General features: G+C 47.6%; 4 protein-coding genes across 4 annotated transcripts; 2 read left to right on the forward strand and 2 right to left on the reverse strand.

Annotated features, from left to right (window-relative positions):
• The first annotated feature begins 723 nt into the window (after positions 1-723).
• LOC100832629 lies at positions 724-1,648 on the forward strand. The gene has a single exon (XM_003564590.4). It carries the CDS (start codon positions 1,039-1,041, stop codon positions 1,456-1,458), a length of 420 nt encoding a protein of 139 aa, XP_003564638.1. The 5' UTR covers positions 724-1,038; the 3' UTR covers positions 1,459-1,648.
• A 3,073-nt stretch (positions 1,649-4,721) lies between these two features.
• LOC100829284 (WUSCHEL-related homeobox 9) lies at positions 4,722-6,049 on the reverse strand. The gene is made up of 2 exons (XM_014898804.2): positions 5,367-6,049; positions 4,722-5,264 (listed from the first exon to the last, which is right to left on the reverse strand). Exons 1-2 carry the CDS (start codon positions 5,761-5,763, stop codon positions 5,026-5,028), a joined length of 636 nt encoding a protein of 211 aa, XP_014754290.1. The 5' UTR covers positions 5,764-6,049; the 3' UTR covers positions 4,722-5,025.
• Positions 6,050-11,193: 5,144 nt separating this feature from the next.
• Positions 11,194-13,230, forward strand: LOC100833251 (cytochrome P450 86A1). The gene has a single exon (XM_003564592.4). It carries the CDS (start codon positions 11,379-11,381, stop codon positions 13,050-13,052), a length of 1,674 nt encoding a protein of 557 aa, XP_003564640.3. The 5' UTR covers positions 11,194-11,378; the 3' UTR covers positions 13,053-13,230.
• Positions 13,231-15,127: 1,897 nt separating this feature from the next.
• On the reverse strand, positions 15,128-18,462 carry LOC100832939 (glycerol-3-phosphate 2-O-acyltransferase 6). The gene is made up of 2 exons (XM_003564591.4): positions 17,551-18,462; positions 15,128-16,247 (listed from the first exon to the last, which is right to left on the reverse strand). Exons 1-2 carry the CDS (start codon positions 18,163-18,165, stop codon positions 15,363-15,365), a joined length of 1,500 nt encoding a protein of 499 aa, XP_003564639.1. The 5' UTR covers positions 18,166-18,462; the 3' UTR covers positions 15,128-15,362.
• Positions 18,463-24,342: the final 5,880 nt, after the last annotated feature.

A 24,342-nucleotide genomic window follows, 5' to 3' on the forward strand; every position in this document is an offset into this window, starting at 1 on the left:
CGCAAGGCGACCCCCGTCACACCACACCACGAAACCTGCACCAACTCACCCGGAACAATCAGCATCCAAAGCAAGCAAAAGAACGAAAGAAACCAAGAGCGCAAAAGACGAGAGCTGCCGGCACCCCGCCGCACTGCAAGGCGCGCAAGCCACAGCATCAATCTGCGACAAGCGCAGGCCTGCGGCCTGCCCATCGATCGACGATGCATGCAGCGTCCCATTTCCCCCCGAAAACGTCCACCCGACTGCACAATGATTGGTGCCCGCGGCCGCCGATCGATCATCCATGACACACACGTCGCGTCCCATGTCACCGTGCCTCGAACAGCGCGCATGCCCCGGCCGGGCCCCTACGCTGTGACCCTGTCTCTCGCGGCGCGCAGAACGCCGGCCGTAGCGTAGTCCCACTGCCTGGCGCGTCGCCTAGCTTGTGCGCGCGCGGCGTCTAGCCGCGGCCGGGACGGGAGGGGCCTCAAAAGAACTGCTCGGTCTCTCTCTTGCCGGTCCAATGTCCGCCGGTCCCTTTCTCCCTTTCCTTTTTTCTCTCCGATTCAGGGCACCTCGGTTGGTTCTGATCCTCTTGCGAGATCTGCATCGTTTCCACGAGAGATCGATATTCTCCGGCCACCATCGCTAGGCAACAAGAATATACTGTGCGCCCCCAGATACACATGTCGGGCTCTCTCCTCTTCATTAAAGCTGTGAGCCTTGGCGGTTCCCGGTCATATTGAACCGTTTTAGAGTTGATGTGCAGTCTACTCATTGGTTTGCGTGATCTGATCGGTTGTACAAACTTGGTGGTCAATTAGACCAAACACTTTTCTTTCGCTAGCTTGTCTCTCCCTTTGCTTCTTTATCTTTTCTTGCAGCGTGCCTTTCATGCTCTCGTCACATACTTGTAGTGGCAGCGGTCTGCTTTTCTTTTCAGCACAGGAACACTCTTGCCCCGTATAAAACCAGCCCTGCCTAGGCCACCCTGGTGATACGTAGACTCCACTTAACCATCTCGGACAAGGCATCAATCAATCAATCCCCACGATGAGGAGGAAAGGAAGTGAGTGTACAAGAATCAGCCCAGAGATCGCCACCAGCGGCAACCCTATGATCTCCCTGCAGACGAGCAGATCCGCCCGGTCGGCGCAGACGTCGTCGTCCTCGGACCGGGACCGGCCGGCGCAAGCGCGCGGCGGCGGCTGCCGCCTCCTGAGGAGCGCACGGTGGTCGGCCGCTAGCTGCTACCGGCGCGCGAGGGTAAGCGTCGCCATGGCGTTTTGGTCGTCGGCGCCAACGAAGAAAGGCCCCTCCAGTGCCGCTTCACGTTCCCTGGAGTGTACGCCGGCGAGAAGCAGTAGCATGCGGCATTCTGCAACCCTTGTCGTCGCTGATGAGTCCCACAAGAGCGAGGCCGTGGAGGAATGCATCAGGTTCATGAACTCGTCGTCCAGGAAGTACCGGTAGTTTTTCTTGTTCTTTTGTGATTCTACACACCCCTGTGCGCAGATGCTAGTGTCTCCCCTTGTATTTCACACTTTTGGCCTTTCATCTATTGTGCGCATTCAATCCCATCTTGTGAAAATATCATGCTGTACTATGTCCAGGTGCTTTGTATCCTTTGCGTGTTCTGAAAAATATCTCGCTATTACTTTCAGTCTTTTTTGAGCTTTTGCCTCGTCTCATTAAAGTATTTTTCGAATCCCGGTTAATTAATGGAAAACTTGACAAAAATGGTTACAACAAAACCCAATGCGGTCACCTAGATCAACACGTGCCGATTTGGCTACCTTCACACACACCGCCAAAAAGAACACCATCTCAAGATTATGTGGCGATGGTTACTGGACTCGGATAAGTTCATACCGGTCCAACTCTACCCAACAAACAGAGAATAAACAAACGCTTTGAAAGGTGTCCGACCTCCACTCGGGGGTTCCGCGACGAGTTGGAATTGGAGACAAGAAAGCTCCCCGATATTTTGGAGGCATCCCAATCTTTTAGCGTAGGAATCTTTCCTTGCAAACCGACTCGTAACCTAACCCGACTGGGCTGTATAACTCCCTTAGCATAATCTAGGTCTTTTTATTTTTTGAGAAAAAACACATCAGTTATACTCTCTCCGTTCCTAAAAATAAGGCGTATTTTGTCTACTTTGACAGAGTTTTTGGCCAACAATTAGTTTATCAACATATATTTTTGTGAAATAAAATTGATATAATTGAATTCATATTTAAAAGTACTTTTACGGTTATTAATGATTTGTATCACATATATCACATGTCGACAAAGTAATACTTATAAAAGGAAACAAAATACGTCGATTACTATTGAGAACGGAAGTACTATTTTTTGAAGGGCAGAAAACGGAAGTTGTTTTCTTAACAGGAACCTCTAGGATACCATTGTCGATATGTATACCAGCTAGCACCCACAGGCAGCAATCGTCGTCGTCGGCGGAGCTAGAAACTGAAGATGAATGGTGCTAAGATAGATGTAATGGTGCTAAAATAGATCTAACAGTGCTATATTTATGAATCTTCCATACTTATGTGCTAAATAGCTAATAGCTTCTCTTTTGAGCTCCATTGCTAGAGGGGTGCTACAGCACGGGTAACACCACGCCTGTCTCCCCCCTCGTCGCTGGTTACTTGTCCAGTGCCGCACGCTCGTCCACCAATCTGTCCAAACACCATAGTCTAAGGGTGATCAGTTCGTGCTCACCGCTTCGCCGGGTCACCGGCGAAAACGACGGAGTTTGGTAACGTTGGGGCAGAGCAAAAGCCCATTTAAGATTTTCTGGGCCACCGATGCCGTGTGACCGCGGCCTTCTCACGAACCATGGTCGCCAACGAATGAGAGGCCCCTGCTTTTCTTTTGAGGAAACGAGGCCCATGTTTTTGTGCGGGGCGAACTTGGGCTGTCTTGGCTGCTGGATATGGGTCTGTAAATTCAGTTTCCAGCCCACGCTGCTCCTTAGTCAGTCGTCCAGTAGTACCTAATTGTTCTGACTGTTTTAAGAAGAAATAATGGGCCGCGGGCCTCTGGTCTATAATTGCGATAGTTCATAGCATAATCCGTTTTACACAGATCATTCGATTCTCAGAAAAAAAAATACACAGATCATTCTCAATACAGGGCAATTTGGCATCTCGTGTTTGATATTTCACTGCACTTGACACGGGGTATACAATCTGCGAATGCGGGTGACACGCAGCTCACTTTGAAGGGGGAGTAGATGTATACATTGTACTAATGTGACTCTACAAGCCAGATTGACTAATTGATCCTTGACACAACGTTGTGGCTACAAACAAAATACAGTAGTGCTCCCTATCCATGCATAATAAGTGTCTCTGACTTAGTACAGCTTCAGTACAAATTTGTACTAAATCAACGACACTTATTATGTATAAGAGGGTTAACTTGGCAAAAAGAAACTACTTCGTCCGTCCAACAAAAAATGTCTCAAGTTTGTCAAAATTTGAATGTATCTAGACATGATTTAGCGTATAGATGCATTTAAATTTGGTTAAAGTTGAGACATTCTTTGTTGGACGGAGGAAGTACAAAGTCCATTTTGGATTCCGAGACCAATTCAAGCAGGCATGCATGCGCATGCATGCCTCCATCTATGTAGTGATATTTCGTTTCATATGTTTTTCCCAATAAATCTGAAAAAATTAACACGAAGACTTTAGTCATTCATTTACAAAAAAAATAAAAAATCTATGGGAGCTTTTCTCATTTTTCTTGCTTGCCCGCCACAGTCTGTTGGTCGAGCGCGAGTAACCACATACACGTTTTTCTTCCAAAAAACCACGTACAAGTTTCAGCTTGCCTTTTGACACCAGAGCTGACACTCTGCAGACTGTATGCAGCTTTACTGTACAAGGTACGGACATTGAATGTGTGTCATACATTCCAATACGTGTTGAATGTGTTAAGATTCTTGTTCTACGTTAGTCAGTGTGTGAAAGTCAACAAACAAGAAGGCATGGATCAGATGGCCGACAAGTTAGCTGCAAACTTTGAAACTCTAGGTCCAACGATAAGCCTCCAAAGCAGCTGATCGGCCAGCAATTTCCTAGAGGGAAGCATGCACCAGTTGACTATCACATGCACTGAGCAAGTCAGAATTCTTTTCTTAGAAAGGCCAGGGACAAGAAGTACTCCCGGTACGACAAGCTCACGGATTAAAATTAGGTGCCTTTAGCACGACATTTTGAATCCAATGTGTACCGTGTACGTACTGTCGCAAATCATGTGTTCTTACTGCATGTTCTCACCTAACACCTTGAATGTATGAACTGTTGACAACTACTGTAAGATTTTTTTTAAAACATTACAGACTTCAGAGCTTGCATGCTCGATCGACGAAATTCAGCGGCTCAGCGCTAACATGGACTATTTCCGTCCACAGACATGAGTCTTTTCACGGTCTCCGAGAGTAAGATATTTTACTGTAGCTAGATTTATAAGAAAGTGAGAAAATATATTCGTGAAGTCGGATTTTATAGTTTGTATTGTAGAATATTCGAATCCAGGAAAACACACAAAAGTTCAAAATACTGCACTATATATACTTAGAGACTGGGGATTTTTTATAGGAGTACTACGATCGAGTGCAGGAGTCATGTATAGGTTTTGATCGTATATGGATGCATGCATGTCATATGTATGTCAGTGTGCATGCAACCAGATTCTTGGTAGACCATATGTAGCGGGAATGAACAAAAGAAAGCGGTAGTGGTATACATCTCTTGATGAAAATACCAAGGAAAAGGGTGGCGGACATCTCATGATTAGCGTGCTGTTTGCCGATCCTCTCAGATTCTGCCTGCGATAACGGTGGTGCTTACAACACATGGCTGGCGCCGTATCCCCGTCACGTACGCCTTTTAATGTGGATAGCTAGAAATCAAGGACTACGTAGGCAATGATATGATGTCGTGCGTGGCATGGTCAGGTACAAGCAGCAGGAGCTGCAGCTACATGCGTGCGTGCGTCAATCGATCTAGCAGTGTACTCCAGCTAGATATCGAAGCTGCAGAGCCTGAGCTCCAGCGGCGGATCCCGTCCGTTGGCGACGTCGAAGAAGGAGATCTCCCTGCACTGCTGCTCGCCGGCGCCCCTCACGTACCGGAGCCTGTCCGCCGCCTCGAGGTCGTAGGCTGCCTTGAGCGGGAACAGCTCGAGCGTCTCCACCTCCCTCGTCGGCCGCTCCCACATCACCACCTCCTGCTCCACCTCGTCCCTCACATAGCCTACATCTGCATGGACGAGATCAGCAATTAACGTCATGATCTGCAGAGCAGTCGATCTCTACAAACTAGCTCAGGGAAAAACAAAGTGCTGGTATATAGCTAGCTTACATGTCATGATCGGCCGGCGGTGGTGGTTGTAGCTTCTGGCCTCGCGCTTGCTCTCGGGAGGCTGCAGCAGGAGGTCCTCGCGGGCACTACTGCGGCCGTGATCTGCTGCTTCGTCGTTGTTGTTGCTGGCGCTGCTGTTGTCGGAGGAGGAGGAGGCGACGCGGCGGCGCTTCTTGTGGTGGTGGCGCTCGCGGGCCTTGTGGTTCTGGAACCAGTAGAAGACGTTCTTGCTCTCCACCTTGCCGAAGGCGCCGAGGTGGGTGGAGATCCGCTGGATCTGCTCCGTGCTCGGCGTCCGCAGCCCCGCCCGGAAAAGCTCCGTCAGCACCTTCACCTGCTCCGCCGTCGGGTTCCACCGCCCGCACTTCACCCCTACCCTCCCGCTCAGCACCTCCATCCCTCCCCTAGCTGTATGTATGTGTGTCTTTTCTCAGGCTGAGCTACGCCGTTTGGCTAGCTGCTCTATCTATCCGACTTCTAGCTACTTTCTGTTCCTGATCTTGTTTCTTCCGGGATCTTCTTCTGGTCAGAAGCGATGCTGAAATCAATAGATGCGCAGCGCAGAGGGCCGGGGACTGCACTTATATAATTGGGCAGGGCTAGCTAGGGCCGAGGCGGTGGTCGTGGCAGTGGCAGTAGCGGATTCGAAGGTCTCGGTGCGCATACTTTCCTTTCCTTTCTCCTTTTGTTTTCTCGGACATGGAGAGAGAGCGAGAGCATGGAGAGATAGGAGAGGAGACATGCGCAAAAGCTGCCACTGCTTGCATGCAAAACGCTACTGCTACTGCTGCTAGCTAGGATTAGCTCGTCTCGTGCGCCGTGCCCGACATCCTTAAGGGCCGAATTGATAATGAGGATTTGGTCGCCCATGCATGCAAACCTAAGTGTGCCGTCGTGTCGCGTAGCACCATGTCTTAGAATGAGCACTGTGCTTGCCGAGTCCATGATTATTGGTTACATTAAGGCAGCTGATTTGGGGTTCATTATTCCATTGAGATCTCTGGCTCCTTGCATGGGTCGTGACTGGTGGAACAGAATCGTGGTGAGGACCAGGCTCCTGGTGCATGGACAATCTAGTTTTGGAGTTCGCTCTGGCCTAGCATGCATGACCCCATCGAAGTGCATGCCTACGCGTGCGTCCGATTAAAATTTGCAGATTTCTTGAGTAGCTTATGAACAAGTTAGCAACAAGCTGACAAAGTTGCATTTTTCTCATATCACACTTCACCCTGCCACCAAGACGCATGCCAATTTCCCAAAATTAAGTTTGTCTTTTTATTGCTTACTACGTATATAAAGTAGTATTACCAGAGATGCACTTGCACGTTACTTAATTATTGGGTAGCTGCGCGCATGGAGATCGATTTTGCCGTATGTGGTTGCAGTCAAACTTGTCAGTAGCGCGCTTGCCAAATTGAAGGTGTGAACGTGAATCTCAGGCATGAAATTCAAAAGAGATGTCAGGGTAGTAACATGCTGCGTACTCTCTTGTAGTCAAACAATAACACCGACTTGATTCATCTATCTCATCCTGTACTGAAGATCTGCATGCAGCAGCGAACGCGCTACACAAATTCCTTCTGCACCTTCTGCAGGCAACTGTTCATCATGTGACGAGGAGTAGGTAAGCTACCATGCATGTTCTCTTATGCATAAACGGCAGTCAGAAACCTCGCCAACTAGGCACGCCCAATCATGATGCATGAAGACATGCATACCAGTTAACGCAAAAACTCAAGCACCGTACTTGCATGGCACTCGATCCCTCTGAATTCCTGTCTGCTTTGCACATGTACTCTCGATCTCGTCGGCAGGAAAAGGTGGCAGGGTCCAGCCAAACCGTACGCCGGTACGCATGGCACCACCAAACTAAGCCAACCAACCATACCCAGACCCCAGTGTACACGTAAGTGCTCTCAGGACAAATAAGGCCAGCCGCACTAGTACGTGCGCGTCATTCGGCGTCGATTCACAATCTAAGTCTAGCACCCGTTAAGTCCGCGGCGCGGGGATACAACTTTTGGATGACTCCTCCTGGAAAGCTGAGGAAGGTGTCACGCTTTTGGGGCGTCCCCTCGGCAGATTCCAATGATATTAGCCACACTGCCCGGCCGCGGCAGGGCCGGGCAACCGGAATGAGATCGCGAGCGGCCGCTCCGGAAAGCGACGGCAAGGCCAAAACTAGCTCATTCCCTTTGCTTTCCCCCACGTTTTTTTAAGCCTACCCGTGTCACGGGCAGCGCAGCGCAGCCAGCAGCAGCAGCTAGGAGGGGGAAAGCCGTGCGGTTTGAATAATGGCTCCCACCGGGCAGCAGAGAGTGGCCGCGATCAGCTCTGCTTGCTCGATCGCGCCCGTTGAGCGCTACTAGTTGCATGCCGGTCGTACGTGGGCTGGCGCACGTCGGTCGTGGCGCCGGGCCGGCTTTCCGGCCTTTTGGGCGTTCCCGAGCGCGCCGTGCACGGGAAACCCGTGCTGCGTGGGAGCCAATTCCCGAGGCGATCGATCCATCCATCCAGCGGGTATCCCGTACGTACGTTGGCAAGCGTCCTGCATCTTTCGGCCCTTCGATCCGGTCGCTGGCTGTAGCTAGCTACCTACTCGCATCCTAAATTTTTAACTCAAAGTTTAAGTTTGCTTAAATATGAATTTATCTATTCTTAAAAAACGTCTAAATACATGTAATATTTTGATAACAATTTAGAATCGAAAGAAATTTAGAATCGAAGGAAGCACAGGATACAGAGATCCGATCGCTCGCCTGGCCGAGAGCGTGCTCCACGAAGAACTATAAAGACATGCAACCGAGCCGAAACGGAAGCCTGGATTAGTTTAATTTGAGCATTGCTAACCCTTTCTCGCGTGACGAATTGATTGGATGGGCGACGAAGCTAAGCAAAAACCGGACATGATTGGCTTCCGTAATTCCGTTTGATCGCGTCGTCTGCGTCTTTTTGTGGCGAAAGTGGTTGACGAGGGTGCATGCATGCATGGGGAGGATCCATTTTTCATCATGCGGCAAGCGTGACCACGTTCAAGTGGGCATGCATGGGCAGTCTCGAGGGGCCAAAGTTGTTTTGGGGCTAATTATCATGGCTTTGGATGATTTGTTTTATAGTAGTATAGTAGGAGTAGTATGATGCTGTATTTAATTTGGTCGGTATCCTACGTTAATAGTAGGATTACTGCTTGGTTAACCAAGACTACTTTCCCTCCGACAAAACATCATAAAAAGGCAAAGCAAGTTGGTTTTTGTGGAGCTTAATTGAATGAGCGGAAGAACCATCATATCTGGTTCTCATGTGGTTTTTGCCCTAGAGCATGATATCGATCCGTGCATGCCAATGCGCGCGACTGCGCGAGACATGGAAATCGTATCTAACTACTGGTAATTATCAAAGAAAAGTACACGTAATTGGGTATCGCCAGAGTACCAATAAGGGAGTGTCCTGAAACTTAGAATCGGAGCAAAACAACTACTCTCTCGGTCCCAAAATAAGTGACGTGGAGAATAGGAGTATTTCATGATTACTTTGATCCGAAGATCAATTGTGGACAGTAAGTACTGACGACTATTAGGAGTCATGTACGGAGACCAGGAGTGAAAGCTAACTCATTGTCGAAAACTTACCAAAAAATCGTGCTACTAGTTGAAAACTAATACTCCAGTATAACGAATCACACAGGAGCAGAAGGAAGGCATATATTGTTCTGACTCGTTCGTCCAAAAACAGATTCCGAGCTCCTCAATCTGATCACCACCGATTCTTTTATCCTCCGCGCGCACAACAACCTGGGATTTGGTCTTCAGCGTGAGGCCTCCTCGCTGTCCGGCTTTGCCTTGCATCTCCGTGTCCGTTCTCCCTTGTCTTCCCCAAAATCCACCAACGATCTCGATGCGAGACGCCCCATGGCAGCCGGCCACCCCTGCACGCGCGCCAAACCCCATTCGAATCAACGCAGCGCAACCCTAGCTTATATCTATCTAAAAACACCAAAGTGATCGCGTGACGGCCAACTATTTTGGGTAACCAAAATCTGGAGGCGTGCACAGCGTATGGGAGTTGAACATGGATCGAGTTTGACCTCCGAAGGTGCAGGTTTGGCGCGGCTCTGTTTGGACGGTTCCATCTGACCGCAAGCCACGTTAAATTCCCAATGCAGGGTGGCCAAACAGAAGACGGTCGATCCACGTCGACGCACCCTCCAACGAGCTGGTAGCAGTATTTATCCGTTGCGCACTTCCGACGGCTGGCAGCCTAAACTTGTACAATATGTACACCCCGTGACACAGCGCTACCTGCTAGACGTGCAGAGGATTTTTTTTCTTTTTTTTGTCGTGCATTCGGTTCACGGGGGGTGTTAGCTGCGAAAATAGGCAGGATTTTCTGTGGATGACGTTTTGACACAACAGACCAGATAAAGGCCGCAAAGTACGGCCCATGACTCGCAGCATGTAACAGGCTGGGCAATTTCCAAATTTAAGCAGAACCTACATAAATGACCAAATGCGGCCCAAGTACCGAGCCAGCAAGTCTCATGGCCCAATCCACTGCAGGCCCACATATATTTTCTATTTTCCTCTTCTGAAAATAGAAAAAAACATTTTCACAATTTCATTTGATTTGTAATTGTAGAGGTGTGGACGAAAAATGATCATAACACTAGTTGAGCTTGTTTGCTCTGTCTGCTCTTAGAAGTACTTTGCGTCAGGTTACAACAGGAAGCGCTACGACTTCATCCAAGACAATCCAAGATCGATGTGAGAAGGACTGAAGCTGCTCACCAAGGGAAAGATGAAGACATGGGAGACACGAGTTGAGGGTGAAGAAGAATGAATGAGAAGCAAGTTCAAAAACACTAGTTCACGATGTCAACAATGAATTTGACGGCCTTCGGAGTCTGTAATCAAATCATCAGTGATGAACTGATCGAGTTTGTTTCGAACTTCTAGTTAGGTCCTGGGTGTGTTCTCGTGAGCTTCGTGTGGCAAGTATGTATTATTGAGTGGGTGTTGTGAACTTCTGTTCCGTTATCTCATGACAATGGGGTCCGGTCATAAAAACCGTATGAAAAAATAATTTCATTTCCACGTTACTAAATGAAAGGAAAATGTTGCGGCTACAACATAAATAAGGAAACGTGGAGATTTGTGCAAATCGGAGTAACGCATTTAGAAAAGAAGTGTAAGTTTTTTCCTAAAAAAAGTGTAAGTCGTCTTTCTAATTGAAGTAACAGTTTTTTGTCATCCCCTGTGAGGGGCATACGTGAGTAGAAATGCAAACCGATCAAAGTGAGAATAAATGAAGGGCATACACCTGTCTCGCATGCTTGCCTACAAGTTTCTAACGCGTTACTTTCTGGTTTAGTTTGTTGGATGATTGTTAGCAGGGACAGAGATTGTTTCTCACCTACTACTATCGCTTGCAAGTTCGTACCATCGCCTCCTCTGCTTCTAGATCCAGCACCTCAAACACTTATGAAAAGGATTGGTAAAAGTATGGGCTAATCTTCTCACTAGTTTCCGCAAACGGGAGGGAATATGAAAGCTCTTGACGACAGCAATCGCCCCTGAATTTTCTGCAGCAGAGCATCCTCCAATACCTACAGCTGCTTGCTTCCTGTTACAGTCTCTACATAACGGCACCAACCGATATCTAGTTTACTCACTCTACCAGCACGATCACTAGACTACTAGAGTGAGCAACATCCCAGAAATTTTCTTGTTGAGAAGAACGGACCACAAGGCAAGAAGTATGCACAAGAGCAACACTTCTTTTTTCGCCCATCATGGATTCAAAACCTCGCAAGACAATAGCAAAAGTGAAACATTTCCACACGGCTCGTGTGCAGAGTATATATATACACGAGGGCGCGAAACACATTTCCCAACTCACCAAGCACCCGCACCGTTTCTTAATCACAAGGGCCTAAATCCACACCTCTCGATTAATCATATCGCCACTTAGCAAAGTACTACTATTCCAAAGCTTTAATTTTACGTAGTACCGCGCATGGCCATGGCCATGGCAATGGGTGGCGGCGGCGGCATGTTGCAGTTGCAGTTGGAACCCTACGCCGTGGCCGCGACGCTGGCGGCATTGGCTTCGGCGTACATGCTGTGGTTCTGGGCGCTGTCGAGGCGGCTCTCGGGGCCCCGGATGTGGCCGCTCGTGGGCAGCCTCCCCAGCGTGGTGGCGAACCGGACGCGTGTCCACGACTGGATCGCCGACAACCTCCGCGCCACGGGCGACGCGGCCACGTACCAGACTTGCATCCTGCCGCTGCCGTTCCTGGCGCGGCGGCAGGGGCTGGTGACGGTGACTTGCAACCCGCGGAACCTGGAGCACATCCTGCGCGCGCGCTTCGACAACTACCCCAAGGGCCCCATGTGGCAGGCGGCGTTCCACGACCTCCTGGGCCAGGGCATCTTCAACTCGGACGGCGAGACGTGGCTGCTCCAGCGCAAGACGGCCGCGCTCGAGTTCACCACCCGGACGCTGCGCCAGGCCATGGCGCGCTGGGCCAACCGCTCCATCAAGGACCGCCTCTGGCGCATCCTGGCCGACCACTGCGACGCCGCCGCCAGCGTCGACCTCCAGGACCTCCTCCTTCGCCTCACCTTCGACAACATCTGTGGCCTCACCTTCGGCAAGGATCCCGAGACCTTGTCCCCGGGTTTGCCCGAGAACCCCTTCGCCGCCGCTTTCGACGAGGCCACGGGGGCCACGATGCAGAGGTTCCTGTTCCCGAGCTTCCTGTGGCGGGTCAAGAAGGCGCTCGGGCTCGGCAGCGAGCAAAGCCTCCGGAAGAGCCTCGCCGTGGTGGACCAGTTCATGACGGAGACCATCGCGGCGCGCAAGGCCACGCCCTCGGACGATCTCCTCTCCCGGTTCATGAAGAAGCGCGACAGCAACGGGAAAGCGTTCCCGGAGGACGTGCTGCAGTGGATCGCGCTCAACTTTCTCCTGGCCGGGCGCGACACCTCCTCCGTGGCGCTCAGCTGGTTCTTCTGGACGATCATGCAGAGGCGGGACGTGGAGCGGAAGGTGCTCCTGGAGATCGCCTCCGTGCTCAGGGAGACCCGCGGGGAGCACGACGACGGCACGGGGAAGTGGACCGAGGAGCCGCTGGGCTTCGACGAGCTGGAACGGCTCGTGTACCTGAAGGCGGCGCTGGCGGAGACGCTGCGGCTGTACCCGTCGGTGCCGCAGGACTCCAAGTACGTGGTGGCGGACGACGTGCTCCCCGACGGCACCGTGGTGCCGGCCGGCTCCGCGATCACTTACTCCATCTACTCGGTCGGGAGGATGGAGAGCATCTGGGGGAAAGACTGCGCCGAGTTCCGGCCGGAGCGGTGGCTCTCGGCTGACGGCAGCCGCTTCGAGCCCGTCAAGGACGCGTACCGCTTCGTGGCGTTCAACGGCGGGCCGAGGACGTGCCTCGGGAAAGACCTCGCCTACCTGCAGATGAAGTCCATCGCGTCCGCGGTGCTGCTGCGCCACTCGGTGGAGCTCGTGCCGGGGCACAAGGTGCAGCAGAAGATATCGCTCACTCTCTTCATGAAGAACGGCCTCCGCGTCAACGTCAAGCCCAGGGACCTTGCCAGCTACGTCGCGCCGCCGGAGGAGGAGCCGCCCGAGCTGGGATCCGTCGTTATCCCGACTACCACCGCCGCCGCTGCATAGTCTTGCGTATGCATCCTACTATACGTACATTATTTGGCTTCTGAATTCTGGTGCTTGCTCATTCTGGCTGCTGAATTTGTTCTGCTTGTTGTCGATACTTTTGTGTCATTCGGGTTGTGTAACTGTTGTTGAGGTATGGGTGAATCGACAAATGAATATACGTTCCATTCATATATAACTACTACTCGCATTTTTCGGAATTTGTTGCGACGATAATAAACTTTTGGGCTTTCTGATTTTAGTGGGCGCCGCTGCTTACCGATCTGGCTAAGTTGAAATAGTGGCTAAAACCTCCGAATGAAAATTTTCCAATCCCAACCATTTGATCTCAAAGAAACGGCGTGAACATTTGCTCTCTGGCCCTGCCGCGTGAAGCAAGAGTTACCGGCTGCCATGCGAGAATGTCCGATCTGGCTAAGTTGAAATAGTGGCTAAAACCTCCGAAAACTTGAATTTTTTCCAATCCCAACCATTTGATCTCAAAGAAACGGCGTGAACATTTGCTCTCTGGCCCTGCCGCGTGAAGCAAGAGTTTACTGGCTGCCGTGCGAGAATGTTGATAGCACCGGGCACTAAAAGTTCCACCGCCTCAGACTAAAGTTGCCACCACTGCATAACTAAAGTGGACACTTAAAGGACGTGGGATTCTCCAAGATAAATGTATTTAAGTGATTAGAGGTTTCACCTTTGATCTCATAAATGCCAAGAAATTACATGGTTGATCGAAGTAATCTCTCCTCAAACAATCCTACAATCAAAATGTAGAAAGTCCAAGTTTACAGTTTTTCCAGACATAAACGATATTGGGCTAGTGTAAGATGAATATTAAAGATAAAGACGGAGTATATGGTGAAAACCACCTCTACGGTGAAAACTCCGTTGATTTTTCTTGAAAAAAATATTTTAAAAAGTACATATATTAGAGAAGTGATATTTTATGTATGTGTAAAATTAAGTCCAAACTTGCATTTGGTTGTAGCGAAAAAAGAAATTCAGCCTGAATACTGGTCCTCCACCATTTGACACTATTCATTTGTATATATATCTTTTTAATTCTTACCAAATGCATTTGATTTTCAACTTTAAATTTTGCAAGTTTGTAGAACATATGGAATTTTTGTAGGAATTTTTGAAACTTTAAACCAGGCTAAATTCAAAACCATTATAGATATAGCCTCTTAGACTTACAGCTCCGTCTATTCTAGGCACCAAATTACATTTCCAGGAACTACCGTGACGCCACACTTTACTACCTCTGTCTAGGTTTATAAGTTTTGCGTGGATTTCTAGATCACCAGTTTGATCAATTAAATATGTATCATGTTGCACAAAAAATATATCATTAAATTCGTAATCAAATGAGTTTTTATGATATATTTTTCTTGTCATAGAACTTAAATCTGTTACTCCCACCGTCCAACAAAAGATGTCTCAAATTTGTCAAAATTTGAATGTATCTAGACATGAGTTACTTTATAGATGCATTCAAATTTAGTTAAAGTTGAGACATTTTTTGTTGGACAGAGGGAATAGTTAAATTGTTGATTTAGACTTGCAGGGCTTATACACCCGAATAGAGGTTGAAGAAGCTTAGGAAGAGAGAATATCGGTCGAATATTCGAACTATATCTACAACAGGTATGTGCGTAGCGATCAATGATTGGCGTTTATCTTTTTTTTAGAATAATTATTGGCTTTTATCTCTAAGTGCTTGCCCGATTGTGGGCCTCCTTTACCTCCTCGGGCTTTTCTTTTTGGGCTGCTCTCTAGGCATTTGTTTTGCTGGGGCTTTAGGGGGACCTTAAAGCACGCCAGAATCACTACGCAATTCTGAAGAAAAGAGTAAATTTTACTTCTAAAAAAAAATCAGTTGTGATTATGTGATTATGTGAGAAGATTTGCCACAACTGTGATTTTGCGTTACAAATGTGGCAAATCTGTGATTTTGCGTTACAAATGACACAAAGCGTGTGGTCTTATGAATTTTTCTTTCATAAAAGAAGCTAGAATCAGTACTCTAAAAAGTACGAGGGTACGATAGCTCAAAACAATCGCTAGTAATATATACACCTGACTGACAAAACTACGAAAATCATCCATAAAATTGCTCATCTTTTGGTGCAAAGAAACAATTATTGGTACTTAGATAATTGTGATCTCCGAGCTAATACACGACACTGTCCTCTTAATTTCCTGCAAATACAGTGAGTAATTGACCAACTTCTTGACAAATAACAATTAATCGTAGTAGTAAACTGTAAACAATAACAACAAGTAGCCCGGGACGGAGTACCCTGATCGATCCATCCGCTACTTCTTCTCCTTATCCGTGTCCTTGTTCTTGGACGGCACGCGTCCGTCGGTGCCTGCCAGAATGCCGTACTTCTCCTTGCGCGTGATGGCAGTGCACTCGAAGCCGAGCTGGTCGCTGAGCGTCTTCTGGATGTAGTTGGCGACCTCGATGGGGGACTTGCCCCCGCCGCAGGTGAGCTCCTTGGGCAGCATGTTGAGGAACGTGACCTCGTAGACGGGCCGCGGGTTCATGAAGAAGAAGTAAGGGTCCATGAGCTTGAACCCCCGCACGGTGGAGCCGTGGAACATGCTCTCCTTGGTGTTGATCGCCACGGGCACGATGCGGTCGGTGAGCTCGGCGAAGAGCGCGCTGAACCGCAGGAGGAAGGGCTCGCGGCAGGTGGTGCCTTCGGGGCAGATGACCAGGTCGCCTTCCTCCAGCAGCCTCCGGATGTTCTCGGCGTCCTTCTCGCGCTCCCGCGTCAGCGCCACGGCCTTGATCGGCGAGATGAGCTCCGAGAACTTGGAGATGCTGTACGTGACGCAGCTCACCTTGCGGCCGAGCGCGACGGCGACCTCGATCGGGTCGAGCACCGTGCGGTGGTTGCACACGAAGAGGACGCCGGGGCTCCCTTTCTTGGGGGGAGGCGGCGGGTTGCCCTTCACGATGAGCCTGATGCCCATCATGTGGTAGATGTAGAAGACGATGCGCTCGGGCAGGGGCAGGTTGATGTAGACGCGGAGGAGCGCCAGCGCGAAGCCGAACGGCATCCAGAGGAAGGTGACGAGCGCCACCAGCGGCGTCGGGCGCTGCACGAGGCGCCCGTCGTGGAGGATCAGCGGGCTCAGCAGCTGGTTCTTGGGCAACGGGCTGTACTTCCTGGATGTCACGAGGTAGGCTTCCTGCACGGCATCAGGACACCACAGTACGTTGCTCAGCGTGCATCCCAAGCGTCAATTATCGACGCGGAGAAATCTCTACATATGTAGTGGTACCACGAGTCATGCAGTACTAGTGTTTATTTTGATCAGCATACTCGATTAATTTTGCCATGCACTCAATGTTGGTACAATTGTACACCTGCTGAAATTAATTACAGGTTCTGAATCCACATGCTTGGTTCGGTACTGCTTATTGCAATTTCAGATTAGTACTACGTAGTAGTAATGAATTATTGCGATAGCATATTAGGCTACCGGTAAAGATGTCACGGACTCACGGTTGCTGGTTTAGCTAGGTTGACACTGTTGACAGAACAGGCCACAGGCCACAGGCAGTAGGGAACTGAGGCCAAAATACAGTAAACAACTCCTAGCAGTAGGCCAGGACAGAGATACAGATTAACTGCAAATCTGACGCCATAAAAGTCGGTGGCAGCCTCCCCACCCCCAAAGAAGGAAATTAGTTATTCTCTTAGAACAGTGCCAGAACGACGGTCCCAAAGAAAAGAAAAAACAATTGCGACTTTATTTCTCTGCAAGTCGACCAGGACGGTAGCAGGAGAGGAAGAAAAAGGAGCGGCCCGTAGATCTGGCAGTCAGGCTCGGCTAGTCAGCTCCAGCTTTGATGTCTCGGACGGCAAGCCAGGCGATCCATCTCCTTGAATGCGCCCTGGACAAGGCTTGAATTCTCACCAAACAACCGTAAATGGAGGCTGGGCATTCACTCCGCCACGGGGGCCACGGACAAGCTGTCTCTGGGCCGAATTACGTTTGCGACTGTGCAGTTTGGTTGATTAGCGACTGAACCCGTCGCTGCTAAACCTGCAGCTGAACAACTCCCAGTGCCTATTGTACCCTGATGAAATCTGAGGTCACCTCACAGCGCAGTTGGTCACCAACTGAATTTCAGGTCACCGCATAGTCAGTTGGTTACCAACTGACCAAACTCTATCCAGCGATTTCGCTCGCGTGAGCGCGTGAATGAACACTTCACACGTCGCCATAAAACAAAGGACGCCTCTAGTGCTAGCTACTGGTGTCAGGAATTGCTGCTAATGCTACTTAATTAGCGTTTCCATAATACTACTACGTACCCATGCATGTTTAAAATTCAGGGATTCGACGAAATTTCGTGAAAACAGAACAGGTGACGCGGAATCTGCCTAGATAACAATTTTACAGCAGTTCCCCACAGTTAATTCAGAAAGGTAATAATTCAGAAAAGCGAGTAAAGGAGAAGGAAAAGCTGAAGAGACCATCGAACCTTGCAAATGGACATGAAGTTGAAATCACTCTCCCTGTCGCCCATGCCGACGTCGGGCACGGCGTCGCCGAGCTCCTTGACAACGGCCTGCTTCTTGTGATCCCCCACGAGCACCCCGGGCTTGACCATGAACCCGGTGGCCTTGCCGGACTTGCCGACCTCCAGCTCCGTGCCGACCACCCTGTCGGCGCCGAGGAACGCCTTCGCGAATGGCTCCACCATGATCCTGGGGCTGGCCGTGACGATGTACCGCTTGCCGAAGGAGCTGAACACCCTCCAGCTCTCCGGGTGCACGTCCTCGGCGTAGAACCTGGGCAGCACCGACCGCGCCGCCATCTCGATGCTCCGCACCTTGAGCCCGGCCACGGAGATGTACACGAGCGTGCCGATGGCCAGCGACTCGGAGAAGAAAATGTAGGTGACGTAGACGAAGGGCACGGACAGGAGCAGCGCCACGGCGCGGAGCACGCTGCCGGCCTCCAGGGCCACCAGGAGGTAGTACGGGAAGGCGTTGGAGGACCTCAGCAGCGTGCCGTCGAAGTCCGCCGCCACCGTCTGCTCCGACCGCCCCTCGCAGCTGCACTCCTCCACCGGCTTGAACCTTTGGGACACCATTGCTGAATCTTGGTCTCGATCTCACGAGGAGATGGAGATGGAAGGGAAGGAAGCGGAGAGGGGGTAAGCAGCGGAGCGACGAGATGGGGAGTAAATATACGCAGGGCAGGCTAGCCAGCTAGGTTGGTGGTGATGGTGGGAGGGAAAGAGGCCCAGGACGGTGTGTTTAAGTCCAATTCCAAACCTTTCAGCTAACTTACGGGGGCATTACTTCTAGAGCGCCATCGCCATGGGCGCACGTAATTAAGCTAAACCTGCGACTCAAGACGTGTAGTATGAATGTATGATGTTAGCCGATGGCTCAGGGTAAACCAACGCAATGGGTTTGCTCGTTTTCTCACCAGCGTCTTGAATTTATGAGAAGGCAGTAGCAGTAGTGCAGTACTCGTACTGTAGTACTGATCGTATCAGGGGACTCGCATGTTCACGTTTTCCCTTTTTCCCGTGCATCAAATATAATAAATTCTGATGACGAGGCAAATAGTGTGTCTTTAAGCTGAGAAAAAAACGTAAAATGGCAGCTGGGTTTCTATGGAGACTAGTGGCTTCAAATTATTATTTTCTGGCTTTAATTGAGTCGGAATAGTTAGTTGGGAAGTTTAGGTGTAGGGCCTGACCGAAGCAGCCCATTGATTAGCGTACGTCGCCGCTCGTTACCTCGTCATGGGACAGGTTCACATGAGAGAGGAATCAACCAAAAGACGAACTAGCAGAAAGCCAACTACACGCACAGCAGAAAACCAGTAAATATTCTGTTGTTGAAGCCAGATTTTAAAAGCGCGCTTTCAAAATAGTGGGTGTCAAACCAAACCAGATTTAAGCCAGATTTTAAAAGCGCACTTTGAAAGTAGCTGTCCTGTCAAACCAAACCGATGTCATTTGTTTGATACAGATATTAACAAGTGCACTTTCAAACTGGTTGGATGTCAAACCAGTCTTATTTGTTTGATACAGATACTAACATGTGCACTTTCAAAATGGTTGGATTCCAAACCGGTCTTGTTTGTTTGAAACGAAGAATTGTAGATTCCATACTCCCTGCAGTAATCTGATGGAGACATGGTTTGCCTAAAACACGGGGAAATTTTCAATCTAATTCTGGTACGCGCGAGGTGAGGTGCTATTTCCTAGTCTGAATTTTTAGAACATGGACATGGATGAAGCCAATAGCTTGGCAAAAATCGTTATCTTAAGTTTTGTAGAAATTCGAGAGAGAAAATCATAAAAGCACCCATCTGGTTAGAAGCTCAGCCTTGTCAATTTTCGTAATGGAATATGAACATTCACAAGCTATGTCAAATTCACAAAATAAAGTACGAAACAAGTTGCTTCAGTATTGTTACATTTTGTGATTTTTGTATGGTTAAGTTTCTACCTATGTATTGGTTGAGTGATTTTTTTTTAAATTTGAAAAATAAGATTTTTGCGGAGTTAAATGCGCAGCAGGTCCTAAAAATATTTGAGTACGAAACAAGTTGCTTCAGTATTGTTACATTTTGTGATTTTTGTATGGTTAAGTTTCTACCTACGTATTGGTTGAGTGATTTTTTTTCTGAAATTTGAAAAATACTCCCTCCGATCCTAAATTCTTGTCTCATATTTGTCCAAATATGGATGTATCTATTCTTAAAAGGTGTCTAGATACATGTAATATTTAGACAACAATTTAGAATCGGAGAGAGTAAGATTTTTGCGGAGTTAAATGCACAGCAGGTCCTAAAAATATTTGTGTGGTGTCTTCTGGGTCCTAATAGTTTGAAAATGCAGATATGAGTCCTAGAGTGTGTCACCAGCGATCCTAAACACGCCGGAGCAGGTCTGGCCTGCCCACCAGTCCTAACCATTGAGATAGGGTCCTAAACACACACCTCAGGTCCTACTGGCCACGAAGGGAAAGGAAAGAATTATGGCTCAAGAGTACCCAATGTAACCAAACGAACGCGCATACACTTCTTTCTTTTCAATGCATACACGTTGCTTCAAAGTCATTCCTGTGAAGAAAACCAGGTTTGATCACATCTTACTAGAAAGTTGATACAGACAAGGAGAAGTTGAGCAGTAGCCACTGGTTGCATCACGACTTCACGAATATATTATGTGAAAAATCAACATCGTCATAGGATATGAAAACGCTCAGAGATGGCAAAGTTAGCCAAAAATCAAACAGAACCCAACTCCATGTAAGGAAAACGTAACATGAAGTTGAGCGGTGAATGGCTGTGAATATGAACAAACAAGTATAGCGTCAATCTTAGCTACTATATGCAGTTTATTTTGATCATCGTATGGGGTTATCCCCAGCTATACAGTGGGGAGTTGCGGATTAAGGACAGAGTTTCCTTTCCCATCAAAAAGGGGGATGTTCAGCTACTTGTGTAACTCAAAGTGTATTTGTATTATAAAAATCATTTCTAATACTCCCTCAGATCCTAAATTGTTGTCGTTGTTTTAGTGCAAATTTGAACTAAACAATGACAATAATTTAGGATCGGAGGGAGTATATTACATATGCGGTTTTAAAATGGGATTTGACTCAATTGGCAAATGCCATGATGTCTGTCCAGTATTTGTATGGTATATATTTGTTTTGTCTTATATACTCAACTTTCAAAAAGGAGGAACACAAAGCATAGTTTCTCTCGTCATACAATATTTAATATGACCACAACATATGATCAATTGCGAAGATAGGGATCTTAATTGGTTGAGATGTGGACTCTGCCGTTGAATTACCCATGCTCCATATTATCTGACCATTTTCCTATCTTCCTACTCCGGACTTGTGCTGTGAATTCTACAAGAAAAATTAAAATCACCTGAATAGTTCTTCCAGAACAGCACCTTATCCTTTTGCTCATGCCTAGACACCCATCATGCATACTAGATGTTTGTATCTACACTAATATCCAATTCAACATGGACCTTGTTCCATACAGAATTCTACTGATTTCCCAGAAGCCTACTGATTTCCTATTCTATATGGACCTTGTTCCCTTGATGGGACGAAACTAGTAAAGGAAGTACCACCACCCACTTTTTCTTGGATACAGAACAAAACTTCGCTCTCCAGCTGACAAAGCAGATCCACTCATAAATGGAGACTCGTTACATGTCACTGTTGTGACATAGCTATTGGCCAACACTAATACTAGGTCTTAGGTTGCACTATCATGTCAACAGAAATAAGACAGTCCATGTAAAGCAATGTTAAATGACCAAGTCTTCTGAACTGAACATGGATATTAGAACTGGAGCACCCAAGAGCCAAGAGTTCAAGACTGCAACATATAAATACTTAAACAGTGTGAAGGATAAATTATTACTTCAGCATGTGCTTTACAAGATGACCGATTTAATTTTGTCAAAGAAACTGATGCCGGCTACTAAAATATAACAGGATGTAACATTGTCCCGAGACCATCAGTAATCAATGGTTAAACAGAAAAAAAGTTTCTTCGATTAAAATGTGCATATGAATGTCCCCTTCAGACTAGTGCATGCGCCATTGCTTATTTACTCAATGAGGGATGAATACTGATGGTCAAACATGGCTGTGGCTTAATGACGAGTTGATGACTAGTGGATGCATCAATCATGAGCCAGAAAAGCTGTGATTAGTTCTTGAGTATTAACGATTAAAGCCATGGTTAAAAATCGTAATGAAGCTATACAATAGTGAGTGAATGTGAGAGAGAAAGAATAAAAGCATTGCATTTTTACTTTAAAGATCAGTGTATACACTCCGATGACAGTGGCCTTCGGTACTCGCCATCTAACTTTAGCTACTCATGTATCCACATTGATGAGAGGATTTCTAAAATTCAACTACTTTCTAGCAACTAAAGGAAAGTACCAGATCAGGAATCTTTCATAGACAAGCTTGCCAGTAGAAAACTATTCCAAGTCTCCAACTCCTAGCCAAAACCTCTTCCTTGAGTTTTAAATTATAAATGCTAAAATGGGAGGTTGAGAAGGATGTGACTACTGAAATCAGATTTGGGTGAATGGAAAAGAAAGAGTAATGCTTCTGTCGATTCTCATGATAAACTAACTAAACAAATTGAAGTAGTCAAAAATGAAAATGCTACTACTAGAGGAGCATAAAAGCACTTCAGAACAGTCATTAAAAAGCTGCAACAAAGGTTAAGCAAAATTACTGTAAGTGACCTGGAGAATGAATTGTAGTAAACATACCTTCTGTAGACTTTAATATCGGCGGTCCCAAATACTGGCCTCGCCTAGAATAGGAACAAAAACAAAATGCAAGACAGCTATTTCAGACCACATATTAGATCTGTTAACATCTTCATGTGCAAAGCATAGTATCTTTACTGTTAGATGTTGCACGAAAGAGGTAACCTCCAGGTTCATCAATAAAATCTTACGAAAAAATCAACATCAAGGCAATTCAGTAGCTACCAAATCACAATGGCACATCAATTGTAAATTTTTGCTCAATAAGCACCTCATTTTTTATTTCGTGATAGAGAGATAGATGCATGACTGATGAAAGTTGTGATAAACCAACAAAAAATAATTCAGATCTAAATTTTCGTCAAGTGAATTCTCGCACCAAGGCGTCAACAAAGCTGGTGTAACTAACAGAGAAATGAGATGCGGGTGCACTGACCGAAGGAAACAACACGTGTTCAAGAATCAAGCTGAGACAAATAAAAATAACAAACAACTCATATCTGTTCTTATCCCCTATCACCCACTTTCACCAACACTTGAGGAACTGAAGATTGGGGCATTCTTCTCTGATTTTTTTATGGCAGAGATAGTACAGTATTAGTTTTGCAGCAGCTACTTGACTAGTTTGCCTTAACCATCACACTTTTTATGCACCTGCTCTATCAGGGTGAGAACATTTGGCTTATCTTTTCCATCCCATGAGGTTAAAGCTTTGCTGCTGCTAGTTAAGGTCGATCAGCCAATAGAATGGAGAACACATAAAAAATAGTGCAGTGTGGATGAGCATTCAGAAAAATTCATAGTACAAGTACAAGAAAATCGACAACATAAAAACAAGTCAAAACCTAGCCGCAAAAACGAGGCGAGTCTAACAGAGGGGTCGGTATTTGGTTACTATTGGCAAAAAATGCGAGGCGGGAAATGCGGGAAGTAGGAGAGGAAGAGGCGAGAGGATGTTTGGTTACCTCGGCGAGATTAGCCGCGGTCGCCGATCGAGGAGGATGAGGACGGCGACGGCGAGGCGGCGGCGGAAAAAACTGAAGCGCGCAGCCGCATAGGAGCATGTTCTGTTCTTTCGACGTTCACGCCGCGGAGCCCGTTCAGCCTGGCAAGTAGGCCTTCGAATTTAATGGGCTGAGGCCTTTTCTGGGTTGCTTCGTTGCTTCTTGACGTGGGCTTTTCATGGACTAAATTTCAAGTGCTGATAGCCCACTGGAAGCAGAACTGCCAAGGAAGAAAAAAAGGAAAAGTGTATAGCTTGGGCCGGGGAATGGACTGAACTAAATAATTGTGCGTTCCGAATTTATTTATTTTTTTGAAAACTGCGTTCCGATTATCTTCCTTTCCTTGTTGCAATTCACCGTTTGCCCAGTTCTTGCGCTGACGCTCGAACGTAACCTGCGGAAATCGAACGCCATCCCAGCTCATCGAAACAAGACCTAAAATAAAAGGCAACGACCTGCGTCTATTCGTGCCTAGAATGCGTGCAGCTCCAACCTTCATGATTGAATTGTCCTATTTTTCTTCCAGATAAAAACCTCTTCTGCATCAATCTGTACAAAAAAATCCAGGTAGAGCTGGACCAGAGTGAACATGATCATGGTGCTACTTCAGTGTCAATGAGCCCGGGCGCCGCTGAGTTGTACGACTGAAATCACTAACACAATCACACAAACAAAGCATGCCGCCTGATCATTACTTGAATATTGGTAGGTCACACAACACAAGGAACTCCTGCTCTGAAATATTTGTCTCGTCGAAACAACGAGAGCCGCTAGTGAAAGTTTCGTCATCACAGGATTTTGCTCGACATCGTTTTTTTTTCTTTCTCTTTTTACCCACAGGACAGGACTGATGTAAGAGCCGTGACGTCACGACACTAGCAGGTGGGGCCCGTCACCAACTTTTTTTTTAGAATAAAGGGCCAGCCACCAACGGAATCGCGATTCGCGAATGCCTAGCGGAAGCGAACCAACGAACCAT

This window comes from Brachypodium distachyon, chromosome 2, assembly GCF_000005505.3.
Source record: "Brachypodium distachyon strain Bd21 chromosome 2, Brachypodium_distachyon_v3.0, whole genome shotgun sequence".
NCBI classification, from domain to species: Eukaryota; Viridiplantae; Streptophyta; class Magnoliopsida; order Poales; family Poaceae; genus Brachypodium; species Brachypodium distachyon.

Bases quoted from the DNA above. Each gene is read 5' to 3' on its own strand.
- LOC100832629 (XM_003564590.4), top strand. From the start codon at position 1,039: ATGAGGAGGAAAGGAAGTGAGTGTACAAGAATCAGCCCAGAGATCGCC.
- LOC100829284 (XM_014898804.2), bottom strand. From the start codon at position 5,763: ATGGAGGTGCTGAGCGGGAGGGTAGGGGTGAAGTGCGGGCGGTGGAAC. The intron at 5,265-5,366 runs GTAAGCTAGCTA...TCGTCCATGCAG, and splicing joins CCGCCGGCCGATCATGACAT to ATGTAGGCTATGTGAGGGAC.
- LOC100833251 (XM_003564592.4), top strand. From the start codon at position 11,379: ATGGCCATGGCCATGGCAATGGGTGGCGGCGGCGGCATGTTGCAGTTG.
- LOC100832939 (XM_003564591.4), bottom strand. From the start codon at position 18,165: ATGGTGTCCCAAAGGTTCAAGCCGGTGGAGGAGTGCAGCTGCGAGGGG. The intron at 16,248-17,550 runs GTTCGATGGTCT...GATGCCGTGCAG, and splicing joins ACTTCATGTCCATTTGCAAG to GAAGCCTACCTCGTGACATC.